The sequence below is a fragment of the Xiphophorus maculatus genome, chromosome 11 (genome assembly GCF_002775205.1).
Source record: "Xiphophorus maculatus strain JP 163 A chromosome 11, X_maculatus-5.0-male, whole genome shotgun sequence".
NCBI lineage: Eukaryota > Metazoa > Chordata > Actinopteri > Cyprinodontiformes > Poeciliidae > Xiphophorus > Xiphophorus maculatus.
In genome coordinates, this window is record NC_036453.1 from 16652736 (window position 1) to 16666232 (window position 13497).

The 13497-nt window shown below is 38.4% G+C and overlaps 1 protein-coding gene across 1 annotated transcript in view; it reads left to right on the forward strand.

Annotated features, from left to right (window-relative positions):
• The first annotated feature begins 1843 nt into the window (after window positions 1-1843).
• LOC102217773 (junctional adhesion molecule C-like) overlaps window positions 1844-13497 on the forward strand; it is a 44103-nt gene continuing 32449 nt past the window's right edge. Inside the window, exon 1 of the mRNA XM_023342582.1 lies at window positions 1844-1962. Within this exon, the coding sequence (XP_023198350.1) occupies window positions 1914-1962 (49 nt within the window). The 5' untranslated portion in view covers window positions 1844-1913. The remainder of the gene's footprint in view (window positions 1963-13497) is intronic.

Below are 13497 nucleotides of genomic sequence, written 5' to 3' on the forward strand. Positions count from 1 at the left end.
TGCTGCACTAATTAAGTATTCTGTGAGGGTAAACAACTGTCTCCACTGACTTTTACGCAAACAGAATTCACCCAAAGTGCACATCCACTGACGGATAATGGGACATCTCTACGCAATACAGTAGCATAAAGTCATAAATAAGCTTATTTTGTCTCATAAGAGCTTGTTTACTTGTTTGGGAGAATTTTTCTGACCTGGCAGAGTTATAGCAGAGCTCAGTACATGGAAAAAAAAATAGCTTGATGCAAGCAATGCATTTTGGCATAACCCAAGGACTGTATCCAGTGTGATGTGAAAGGACTTAACAAGACAGAGCTTGTTCTTTCAATGTGAACAAGGTAAGAGAGTCCTGGGCTGACATGACTGCAGTGCCATGTCAAGGCAGCATTTCCTCAGTTTATGACAGAGAAATGATTTACAGTGAGTAAAAATAAATGAAGGTCTATTTGTTGCACTCCTAACGTTGCACTGGTGGTACTTGTGCAAGACCCTTAGCTATGTAGTATTAAACCATGTGTTACATTTCAGATTATTGGTTAATGTATAATTTTAGATGAATGCATATGATCTCTGTTGGATCTCTTACATGTCATTTATCTCATGCTGAATTTTGTGTTGAGGAGTTCTGATTTAACTTTAATAGAGTATCATTTTAATGGGTGTGTTTAATAAGCATGAGAGGTACTTCTCAGAAATATCGTTGCTTGTTCAGACAGCTTTATAAAGTTCAACAAGTGAAACTCAGTGGCAAAATTGCTGCTCATGGCACTATTGCTAAAAATGCCAGAATATAGTTTTCAGACATGTTCCTCTTTTTTTTTATTATTGAGGATTAATGTTCTCTGTGCTATGTTTGATTGATCACAGCATTAGTAGATGTACACTTGTCAAGAATAAATTATGGTGTCACCATTATTTCAATAGATGATGCTTACATACTACTCAGCAAGTAAAAGGGTAATGTCATCTTAAATGGACAACAAGCATTTCAACCCACTGATAATAACATTATTATTATTATTCTGCATCATTACTTTTTTTTCTTCTTATATTTTTGCTTAGGATGCAGACTAGTCTGACCCATCAGTTTTTAGAGGGCACTTTTGGTCACAGCAGCAGAGTACTAAGTTCAGGTTTGATCTCATTAAATATTTTTCCTGTAGCATAAAATAGCCTTGGCTGATCATTAGAGCAGTAATTTATATTTGTATTCCTTTTTAGGAGCTATAGCATCACCTAAAAGCATTTGCGTTTACTTTTCATTCAAGCAAAAATAATGTGAAGACACTATTTTTTGTTTTATATATATATATACTGCTCAAACAAATAAAGGGAACACTCAAATAACACATCCTAGATCTGAATGAAAGAAATATTCTCATTGAATACTTTGTTCTGTACAAAGTTCCATTTGCACAACAGCAGGTGAAATTGATTGTCAATCAGTGTTGCTTCCTAAGTGGACAGTTTGATTTCACAGAAGTTTGATTTACTTGGAGTTATATTGTGTTGTTTAAGTGTTCCCTTAATTTTTTTGAGCAGTATATATATATATATATATATATATATCTTTATTTTTTTTTTTTTCAAATCTCAATTCCCTCCCACATCAATAAAAGTCTTGAAGCTGGTGGATTCATATCTGGGTTCCCAGCTGGTGCCTGCCAACAGCAGTGTAAGGACACAGTAGTAAAAGCTTTCCTCATCGTGTCAACTATAAATTCCTGTCTGTGTGAGTGATGCTTTCGGTAGCCATGGAAACCCCATATAATAGCTCCCCCGCCCCTCTCTGCCTCTCTCTCTCTCTCTCCCTCCGGTAGTTTCCCCTCTAGGTCTCTCTATCCTCACCAAAGCTGTTGAGGCTACTTTGCGCATGTACGGCCAGCCGCACCGAGCATTGCATCGACACCAAGATGGCGAAAACACGTCTGGCTTGCCTCCTGACTCTCCTCTCAACTCACTGTAAGTACAAAAAAAGCGACCCACAGCAGCTGCTGTTTCGGCCCCGTGGCTTTGTTTGGGACGTGGCCGTCGTGGCCAGTCAACTCCTGCATCAGTTTTTTATCACCGTTTCTGCCTCCGCGTTGTATGGAAAACGGACCGGGACTCACAACTAACTAGTTGGACGCAACTACCGTTAAACTCAAAAGTGAACCCGCTATATTTGACCCCAAGCACATGTGAACTATTTAGAAAATGTTAACCGAAATGTAAAGAGAGGATAGTCGCATTTTTTCACAACTTTTTGCTTCGTCCTCCTGTTGTTTCCCAATAGACTGCGTCGCATTTACCGCTGTTTACATCAGTATATCGCTTTTTTAAAAAACACATTAACATAGCGGAGCTGTCGTAAAATCAACCTAGCGTTTCACGTCAGCTTGATTAAGTTGCACGTTTTGTTAGCGCGCGCGCTGGGGTTCACGTGTGTGTGTGTGTGTGTGTGTGTGTGTGTGTGTGTGTGTGTGTGTGTGTGTGTGTGTGTGTAGGCGTGTGTGTGTGTGTGTGTGTGTGTGTGTCCTGACTCAAAAGGTTCAGACAGAAATAAAAGAGAAAAAAAAAAAAACTTTCGTCAAGTTTGGTTAATCAAATATGTATGTTTGCGGTTTCGTAGCTGGAGCAGTTAACTATTTAGCGCGAGGCTGCGGGGCCGCGCTGGCGGCAGAGACGTAGTGATGCGAGATAACGGTTGTTCCTGCGGCGGAGTGAAGGCAGGCTGACCGCGGGAGGAGCCAGCCGAGCGGGCAGACTCTCGTGGTGGGTGCCCCCTCCTCTCCCTCCTCCTTCTTCACCGCTGCCTTTCAAACCGCACCGAAGCTTAACGCTGGCTAATAGAAACACGAGTGAGAAAAAAATGGACCCACAGTTTCTGTAGGGCTTCAGAAATCTGTGTGCTAGGTTTGTCTCCTGTAGCCGGAAGCGAAAAACGGACACCTGTAAGATATCACCGCGGTTTATTTATTTATTTCCGCATGAGCCCTAAAAGCCATGACAACCGCTTCTGATGATGTTTTATCGAGAGAACATAGTTACTTTTGTGTCCCAATTAAGAGTCTATAAAGATGGGAAGGGAAATAGTTGCTTGATCGGTTTTATCCCACACACACACACACATATATATATATATATATATATATATATATATATATATATATATATATATATATATATATATATATATATATGTATATATATATATATATATATATATATATATATATATATATATATATATATATATATATATATATATATATATAATTTATAGCATTTTTACCAACATTTCTTAATAGTTCAACACGATATGGACTTTAATTTAGGTTTGCATGTTGTGCACAAAATAAAAATAGAACACCTTCCAATTTATATCCGACCATAAACTGCAAAGAAATGCAGTTTTCAAAATAGTCTTCCTATTGATAGCTGAAGTGAGGGTTAAATTATGCTTACGTTCCCAATAATTTGTATTTAATGAAATCCCCCACATAGAGCAGCACAGCTTCTTAGTAAACAAGTGTCTAGTTTTTGAAAGTTCAGAACATTGTAGCTTTAGCCAGGCCACTGACTGGAATCAGTGCGTTTTTCTGATCAGCAACTAGAATACGGTTAATGTGATATCATTCTTAGAACAAAGTCTCATTTATAGAGAAAAATGAGTATGGAGTCACAAACTTATTTTTATTCTCTGTTACATTTACCTTGCAAATCATTGAGTTAACAGGTACCACCGCTTTGAGAACAGTGGATGTAAAATAATAAAACATGAGTTTCAGTTCTAATTATTGCTGTATTTAAAAATGAATATTATCTTGTATCAAAATACTCTGTCTAACTTTCACTTTGATTTCTCTATTACAAAAAATGACTTTGTTTAGTGAATTAAAGGAAATTGTGCTTCCTTTTTAGGCTCTTAGAAACCTTGTTCTCTTTGTCTGTCAGAAACGCACTTTGAGTCTTTCTCCTCGGATTAAGGTGTGAGAGGACAGGCGAACAGATGAAACCAAGTGGAGACATAAGAGCCTTTCCTGTGATCTCTCACGTGTGTGAGCAGGCTTATTCCCTTTACTTTAATTAGGAACGGCAGTGGAGCTTGTTTGAAATATGTTCCTGTGCTCCCCTGACATACCTTCAGGCTGTAAGATGATTATTATTTTTTTAAATTTTATTTCAGATACTCTTAACGGTGTTCTCTTGTGTAAACCTCAAAAGGAGAACAATTAGTTTTTCATGCGGGCGGCGAGCATGTGAAGATTTAGAAATTCCTTTTGTCTCAGTGGACAGGGCTTAGCCATGTGGTCAGCTGGGCCCCAGCCAACACCGCCTCTGTCTTTGTAGAAACTGGACAAATGCAGCCAGACTTGAGCTCGCCACAAGCCGGGTTATGAATCACTAATTGTTGCTGGTAGCACTGACTGTAATTCGAATGCTTCTTGCGTTTTGGAAAAAGTTCTGCTCCTAATATAGATCCAAACACATCCCCCGATGTGTGAGACTGAATGTTCGTAGGAAATGAAAGTGTCAGTGGTTTGTTCTTTCTCTGCAGGCCTTGCTTGGTTTCATTTTCTCTCTCTCTCTGTGAGAGATGAGCTTGTTATTTCAGTTCATGGCGCTCTTAGGATGGTGATCATCTTAATGGCCACACAACTCTAGGCGGAACATGCTGCGTTTCTACGGCCAGTCGTCAGTCACTGGAGCAAACGACGAGGCAAGGCGAACACACTTCCATCAGACTTGCATCCACCTTTTCCTTTGTTGGCTTTGGCCTTTTCTCCGAAAATACTCCAAAGAAATTCGTTGAATAGGAAATCTGCCAGAAGGTTCCTGCCAAGTGCGCAGCCAAGATATGTGGGGGCTGGAAGATGCTCAAAGTGGATTAGAAGTGAGCCGATATATACTGTGAGATCATTTCTTTTACTTTTATAAGAAACACCTGTGCTGAGGAGTGAATTCAAAAGGTCGTTGTTGCTTTTTAAACCGTGAGCTTTGACTACAGCGAGCAGCTCAGTTTTAGCACTCCGATAAGAAAAGGATACACACATCATCATTCAAATGTTTTTGTTTAATTTTCAGCATTTAAAGGATCTGTTTTATTTTAATATCCTGGATTTAACGTCATTTTCGCAGTTATCTGCCAAGATCCAATTTAGGGCTGCCACTAGCGATTAATTTGGTAATCGGTTGATCACTCGATCATTCTAACCATTCGTTGATTAATCGGATAAAGCAAAATTGCCACAGATTTTTCATCAAGCTACTTAAGCCTTTTCAATATTAGAAATAAATGGATGGAAGATGCGATCGAAGATGGAAATAAATAAATAATTAAATTCCTTTATTTTAAATACAAAGATAAACATTTCATTGCCTGAAACACAATAACATAACGTTCAATTAATTTGAACGAACTAGGTGCATATAAAAAAATGCCACTTGATTAGTTTTGGGTAAAACATATTGGCAAACAAAGGTGTTTTTATCTTAAGTACAAAATGTATAAATATTTTTGTACAATTTTGGCTTATTTACTGCTCTGAATATGTTGTTTTTGTCAGCAGGTGACCTTTTTTTGAGTCTGCACACGGCAGTTAACGATTAATCAATTACTATATTACTAAATTATTTCATGTAAAGCATCTTTGAGTGTCTTCATAAAGTGCTGTAGAAGTCTTATAGTTGACGATTATTTCAATAATTGATTCATCATGACTAATCCAATTCAAGCCCTCTCTTTATCGCCATCGATTAGATAAAAAAAAAAGAAAGCTGCCCGCTTGAAGATTGCTTAAACCTTTGAAAATCTTCAGAATAACACATAGCCAGGGTTCTGTCACCCAGTGTCTAATGTCTTTCTAAATGGAAACCTGGGACTCTGTCTTTTTGCACCGTTTGACCAGGCAGGAGAACCTTCTCTTCCAGATAACTGCTGATGGCTCCCCAAGGAGAGCCTTGTTTTCTGACGTTTTCTCCCTCCACCTAAAGCTAGCAAGCAAATGTTAGGAACACACTCCAAATGACACGTTCCGTCCCCGTGGGCAAGTCGCAGACAGTCTGACATTTTTCTGAAGGGACGGTAAATGGCAGAGGAAATCGGGGCAGGCAAACAGAAAGAAGCCCTGCGCTGTTCGGGATTTGTTTTGTCATGAGTCAGAATGGGGTGCGAGTTAGGAAGTTCTGCAGAGTTATTTGCAATCTTCATGTTTGAGCTGAAGCCGATCCTTACTTGTGCAACCGAAGCCCTTCCATGTCATAAGGTTAAAGCGCCCCATGTCCCATACCCCATGTGGAATGACCCGAAACAGCTGAGTGGGAGCGGGCGGTGGTTGTTTTGAGCTGCGTCGCAGGCGTGACCAGAAATATCTGCTGAGTCCCTCCTAAACCTGACTGTGCCATGTTAGCAAATGCAGCATTCCAAATAGAAAACACATGGAGGCAGACAGCTCCGCATCATATGAGCTCTGACTAACAATCATTACCACCTGTTTTCCTAAAAGATAAAAAGAGTGCCCCGCCGATGAGCTGGCTGAGGTCAGAGGAGGAGGGGGAAGTTTTGAAGATGGAAAACTAAGTGTTTTTTGGCAGTTGAAGGCCTTCAGAAAAGAAGCGGGGTGTGTCGGTTCGTCTCCCGAGACAGAAAATCCACTTCGCCGTGACTCAGAGAAGGATTCAGGACCTTGGCCTGTTTTTATTCTGTTTATTTATTTATTTTTTGACAATGTCTCGCAGCGGTTGAGGCGCAAACAGCGACTTACTGCTCGTTCCAGAAATGGCAGCGGCATGCGCATGCTTCAAATGTCAATAAGACAAGTAAGCGAAAAATATAGGGTTCATAAATCACAGGCCATCTTGAAGCAGCACATGTTGGCCAAAAGTTCGTGATGAAAATATGATAATGACCGAGGTGTGGAGAGGGAGGATTCTTGTGGGAAGTTTGGCTTCTAGATTGGTCACATCCTGAACCTGACGGGGGGACTGTGAGTTCTTGGAAGTGACGGGTCTAATTTAATTAGAGCCATCATCCAATGTTTGTTTTGTCAAGATAGCTCAATTCTGTGTTTAGGCTGCTCTATATCAGGAATGATCTGCTTCCTTACTGGGTGCCTGGGCTTTGGGCAGCACAAGAGCAGCTTCCTGTTTGATGATCTTTATCTGCGATCACATGGTCCCCAGAGGGAGGAAGTGCCGCGCCGGTTCCCCCTGCTTATGAATGCGCTGGATACTGATGGGAGTACATCAATAGGTCAGAGGATCCCACCATTGATCAAACCCTAGAATGCTGTCAGCTTAGTGAAATAATTAGGGGGTTCATTAATGACGGCGAAGCAACGAGCCGCAGTGTGTGTGAGAGGAAAAAGCTCGAGGCTGCGCCCCTGCTGGGAGTCACAGCCATATAATCGCTCTGGATTCAGCTTTTGTTTACAAGGCTGTAGCAAAAGGGCAATTATTTTCTAAAAATAGCCACAAGGCAGAGTCATCTGACGACCTCAGGTGTTTGAAATTGTTCCAATGTGATAATGATAGTGGACAAGACTTCTGAACAGCAGCTCCAAAGTTTCGGGATGTTATTTTCTTTGTTTAACAAGAAGTATAACTCGTTAGAATAAATGTAGAAGCAAGATTAACCTGTTATTTTAGGCCTTGATGTTTCTTCCAAAGTTGTGACATGTTCCTATTAAAACAGCAAGGCACGGCTGGGGCGCTGTGATTTATAAAACTTTAAGGGTCTAAAGGAGTCGAACATGACGTCAAACCTCCTAGTCAGAGGTTACTCTAGACTCTTTTCCCTGTAAGTCATTTTGACAAATCTATTCCTCTATCACCAGCTTGTCTCCAGATATTGCAGAACATGTAGTCATCCCCTTTTCTCAGCCGTGGGAACTCCCACAAAACCCATTAATCCTTCCTGAACTCCCCACTTCCACCTGCTTGTCCTGTAAGCTGAGTGGAAGTTTAGAACTCGCTTGTCTGTCATCTGCCACCACATCACTCCTTCTTTTCTAGCCAGTTTCAACGAACCTGTGGCTTGTTTTCTAATAATGTAGGTGCTCAAGTGTGTTGGCAAGTGTGCTGTAAACAGCAATGCCTTCTCGTCTTCTCGTTGCCCGGCCACAGGTGGTTTATGTATGCTTATCATCAGTGAAGCTGTGAATAACACTGTTATTATTAGGCACTGCGTGGTTATGTCTGAGATTCTGGGATATATTCATAAAAGCATTTCATGGCGCTTAATGTGGACAAACCTGCGTTCGCACATGCTTCTAATTCTGAAACTAGACGCAAAGGCAGAGCTGCTCCTAAAATAGCTTGAAAGAGCAACCACCTTCTCTCTGCCCTGACACAATTCAGGGGTAAACATGCCTGTACTTATTTATATTTATTTAAGTTACAGCCAGAATAAATTGCTTAGCTTTCTCGAAGCCTAGAGTTACTTTTGTTACACATATTGCACAAAAAATAGGGATCAGCTTGCGTATATTTTGGCAGAGGACATGAAAAGTGGGAAAAAACAAAACCATCTGTTCTGCTGACTTTACAAAAGATGAGTCAGGAATGTCGCAAAGGGCAGAATTCTTCCTCTTTACCTGTAAACACTTCCTAATATTTTTGCAAAAAATACTTTGAATCAAAGAAACAGTCAGTTTATAGTTTCACTGCCCCTATTTGATGAATTTGACAGGATCCAAACTATGATTGGAGGAAGTTCCTCTGCCAGCAAGTGTTCCTTTGTTATGTAATCAGTGTCTTTGTGTTGCTGGTATGCAATAATTTTAGAATTTTATACACACTTTTACTTTAGTTCATGCTTTTTTTTATATCTTTGATCGGATCAGTTAAATTAACGCATTATTTCAAATAAGAAACATCCTTTTTGAATTTAGAAATGCCATTCAGCCGTTCCTTAAAGTTTTGAGGAAGGCTTCATCAGGTCAGAACCTAAAGTTCTCTGTTGAATGAAATAATAATAAAAACTCAATCAATATATGAGTCAAACTTTATTCATACAGCAATTCTGTACTGTGTCAGGTGTAACACAAAGTCTGTAGACCTGTTTCTACCGAAGTCATAAACAGGTCAACACCTTAAACCGCCAGAGACTTGCACAATAAAATGTTCAAAATGACCAAGTCAACTAAACGAATGCAACAATAATTAGTTTTGAAAGTAAAGTGCCGAGTTAAAAGTGACAGAATTCAACCAAAAATAGTCGATGGAAAAACTGATTAATAAGAAAATATCAGAGATATGCATATATGTTTAAAAGGAGAAAAAATAAATGTGTTTTTAACTTATAAAAACAACAAGGTTGAAACTGTAGATGGCACACATATAAAAAATAGGAAACATTAAAATCTGAAATATTAAAGAACAGTATGCTTAATCAAAAAGTTATTAAAATAACATGCAGTCAACAATTGAGACACCAGTGATATTTTTAATTAGATTTATTTGATAGGCACAGACACACAGTAACATAGACAAACTGAATAAAACAGCAATCTCATGCTTGCATCATAGTGCTTAGCATGAGTTAATTTACAGAACTTGTCCCTAGTGACAAGTGACAGTACATACCATGAATATTAATAACTTGAACTGTCAACTTAAACTCCCAGCTCCCCAGAGGAGTCAAAACAGATTTTTGGAAAGTTTTACTGTGAAAAATGTGTCACTGTATTCCTGCACTCTACATAGCAGGTACAATTGCCATCCCTGTTAATTAATTAATTCAAACTCAATATTGCCAGTAATGGACAGAGATTTCTTTTAAAAAGTGAACCTGTAAAGCTGTGACATAAAATACAATGTGGTTGAAAATTTGGGTGCGCCTGATCTTTGTGCTATGACGAGAAGTGAGGCGTGCCAGTGTAACCAGTGTAAAAAGTTGGTCTAGAGCCCGGAGGAATCTGAGCCTCACATTATTTGATTTAAAACACTGTTGCCTTAATAAGAGGAATGTTATTTTTTAATGTTTCCACATCGTGACTGCATTTAATTTGCTACAGGAAATATTTCCGAACAGCCATATTTGTCCTTCTTGTTAATGAGTCAGAAGTTTCGGAATCCCAAAAATGTAGCTGTTTTTTTCCAGAAGGTGCCACAAGCAGGCTGGTGAACAGACACACAAACCTTATTAGTCATTCATATTGTTAACACTGTTTGTCTGTAAAAGAAAATGAGAAAGTAATGGAAAATTTGGGGGACTTATAGGGACTGTAGAGGTTAAAAGTGCAGATTTTTGGAAATTATTTTTTTTTACATTGTCATATTAAAATAACTTCCTGATCCTAAAATGGCCTTTGGTTCACCAACAGGCTTTGTTGTACAGAGTTTTAAGAAGAGTCCTAATTAATGCGTTTTGTATTTAATTGTTGTATGGGTCCCCGAAATTACTCCACTTGATTTTTAAATTATTTTCTTGCCACAACAGTAATGATCAAATCAAGGTATTTAGAGTGTAGAAATTGCCATTATAATAAAGATTTAATGATAAGTCAGTAACTCTAAATCAATGTCATGGTTCACTGAACGAGATGGAGGGAACGATACCAGCGTCTAATCAAACAGCTTCATTCATTTTAATTAAAACATTAAATGTTGCTGGTAAAATAATTACAGGGCTATTATGGATTTGAATATTTATCATATTTTTATTAAGATTTTTATTTTAATTCCTTGTGTATTTGATATTTCAGTTCTATGCACAACTGAATATAATAAGAGTTCTCTGGAAAACAATGTTTACTAAATGATTTTATTATTGTACTGTTGAAAGTAATCTTTTTTTTTAAATCATTCTTCAATTTAAGACTGTGAAGAGCTTTTTGTATATAAAATTTTCACTTCACAGGCTTTATTTTTATTCCTCACGACCAGCGGCGATCCTCTCTCATCCATCACCAGCGAGTGTCAGTGGGTGTAGAATCACCTACAAAGCAGGAGCCATCGACATAAAAAGCATACATCAGCTGCTAACATCCGTTTGTGACAGGAGCTATCGGGTATTTTAGTAATAATTCCTCGAGTAATTGGATAAGCATGTGTTAAGATTTAGATAAGAGACAGCAAATGAACAAATGAAATGTGATATTTATATTACATATATAGAGAGAATAACTAGTAACTCACAGTTTGTTCTATGTGCAATAGCGTGCTTGTTGATAATCCTAAATGCTTTATCTGTGTTCTTTATGAAGCATTTCTTAGACTACAGTCTAATATTTTTTTTTCTCACATATGACTCGATCCAAAAACAGGATTGAATCATATTAAATAAACACATTTTATGTGCAATTAGTGGATGTTTCTGTAAAATATTATTTCGTACTGTTTTATCTGTTTCCATCGCTTTCTATCGTACCAAGCCAGGTGCATTTAGAATAGAGTGAAGTTAATGCTCAACATCCAGTTATCTTAAGGCTTTCTTGCACCATCTCAAGTTCATCTTAAAATAATGCGGGATGCTTCTGACTGTAAAAATAAATCATAAATGAGTGTTGGACCAGATCACTTTGCTGCGACTGTGTCTGTCATATTTGAAATGTCAGAGAGCTATGATGTTATTGATAGGGGACAAGATGTAACGCCCAGGAATGTTGGAGATATTTCTTACTATCTTCATATATGGTGCATTTATCTTCCCCATAAATGTGCCATATATGAAACAAGCCTAATGAAGTTTTGATGAGCAGTAAGACGATAGCATCAACTCAGGTGTCCTACTGAATCAAATATAAGTCTGTAATTAACTAAAACTATTGATCTACATGGTGCATTTTCCTGCCTTAATTTCTACCAAACCCAAATGCAAAAACAAAAGTTCCCTGGTTTGGCTTGGCTGAAAATTTCCTGTGTTGCCTAGCAACTGCTTGGAGCAAAGATATGATTTGGCATATAGGCCCTAGAAAAATATCCAATTGTAAACAAGCAGGATCCGATGCATAAAGCTGTGAACTTTATACAGGTCACTGCTTTCTGTCATTGTGGTTGTGGTAAATTTGTTGTTGTTGCTGTTGGTTGGGGTGAGATTTACCTCCCATATCTGATCCTTTCATCAATCTATCGACCGTGGTATCAACTAATTAAAAAAATCTGCAGTGTCAACATTTTTCTGCTGCTTTTCTTCTTTTATTTAACAACAAGCAGTGAGAAGTAAGAAGTAGTGCTTAACGCATTAACGCATGTGACTAATATGAAAATTTGAACGCGCTAATATTACGTAATGTAGATAAATTGAGCTTCCTATTTTGACCTAAAAGGCTCTCTCCTGTGGAGGGTTACCTGGTTCACAGTAGTGCGTTATGGGCTCGACACAGGGAGCAACGAACAACAGCGAAAGGTGAAATTTTTCCACGATAGCAGACAACAACAAAAGTTGAACATTTTTCAGTTTTCTTGTGTTGCATTGCTACCTCACTTGTGAACGTCCACGTGCACAAACCTAAAATTTCACATGTACAAATTACACCAGTCGCTTGGATACTTCTGACTGTAAGAAGCATCCAATGTTCTATGTGCAGTGTTCTATGTTCAATTCCCATAGAACACTGCACACGTTCTATGGGAATTGAACATAGAGGGACTTTTCTTAATTAGTGCATAAAACAAAATGACTTCCTTTAAACTTCTCTGAATATGAAAAACTGAGAATCCTCAGACATGTTTGGGTTGAGACAATAAAACATTTTCATAAACATTTTTGGAAAACAGTGATGGTTTTTGTTATGAGCTATATGGGCACTTGCCCAGGGTGACATCAGAAAGGTGTGGCACATCAAGAACTAGGAAAGAGCTATAGCTTATCTATCAGTTGTCCCCAGAACAAGTTTTCTACTACTTGCGTGCATGTGTAGTGGAGTAAGTTTTTCTTAATTGCTCTTGAGTACTGGGAGAATACATAACCTAATTTCTGCTACAAGAAAGACAGCAGCAACAGCAACAAAAAAGCCAGATAATTACTTGCATTTTAATTGGTTGGCAGTTGTGGTTCCTGCAAGAACCACATCTGCTTACATATTTTATTTTAAGCTTACAAAGTTAGGCATAATGATTAATTGTGATTAATCACAGCACTAGAGTGTGATTAAGCTGATTAAATTTCTTCATCGATAGACAGCACTTAAGAAGCTGACTTTAGCATTTGAAACCAAACAGTTGGTTTGTGAGATTGTATTTGCAGTATAGATGTGGTCATTAGCTTGGTTTCAATTGAACAGTCACCAGTAACAACAAAAGAGTAGCTAACATTCAGTTGAGCAGATCATCTGACCATATGGTGTGAGGACGATCCCTTCAGGGCTGCTTAGTGCTAAACATATTGAAACCGAATCGCAATTGATAGCATTGTGGTTGGCTCACATGCTTTGGCAGAAAGCAATTCAATGTGATTGATCAAAATGGCCCTGGCAAACAACTCCGCATCTGTTTCTACCAAACCTTTCTCATCAGGCTTTGGAAGCGGAGTTATTACTTCAAGAAAAATGCGACTTTTTCTGTTGAGGCCAA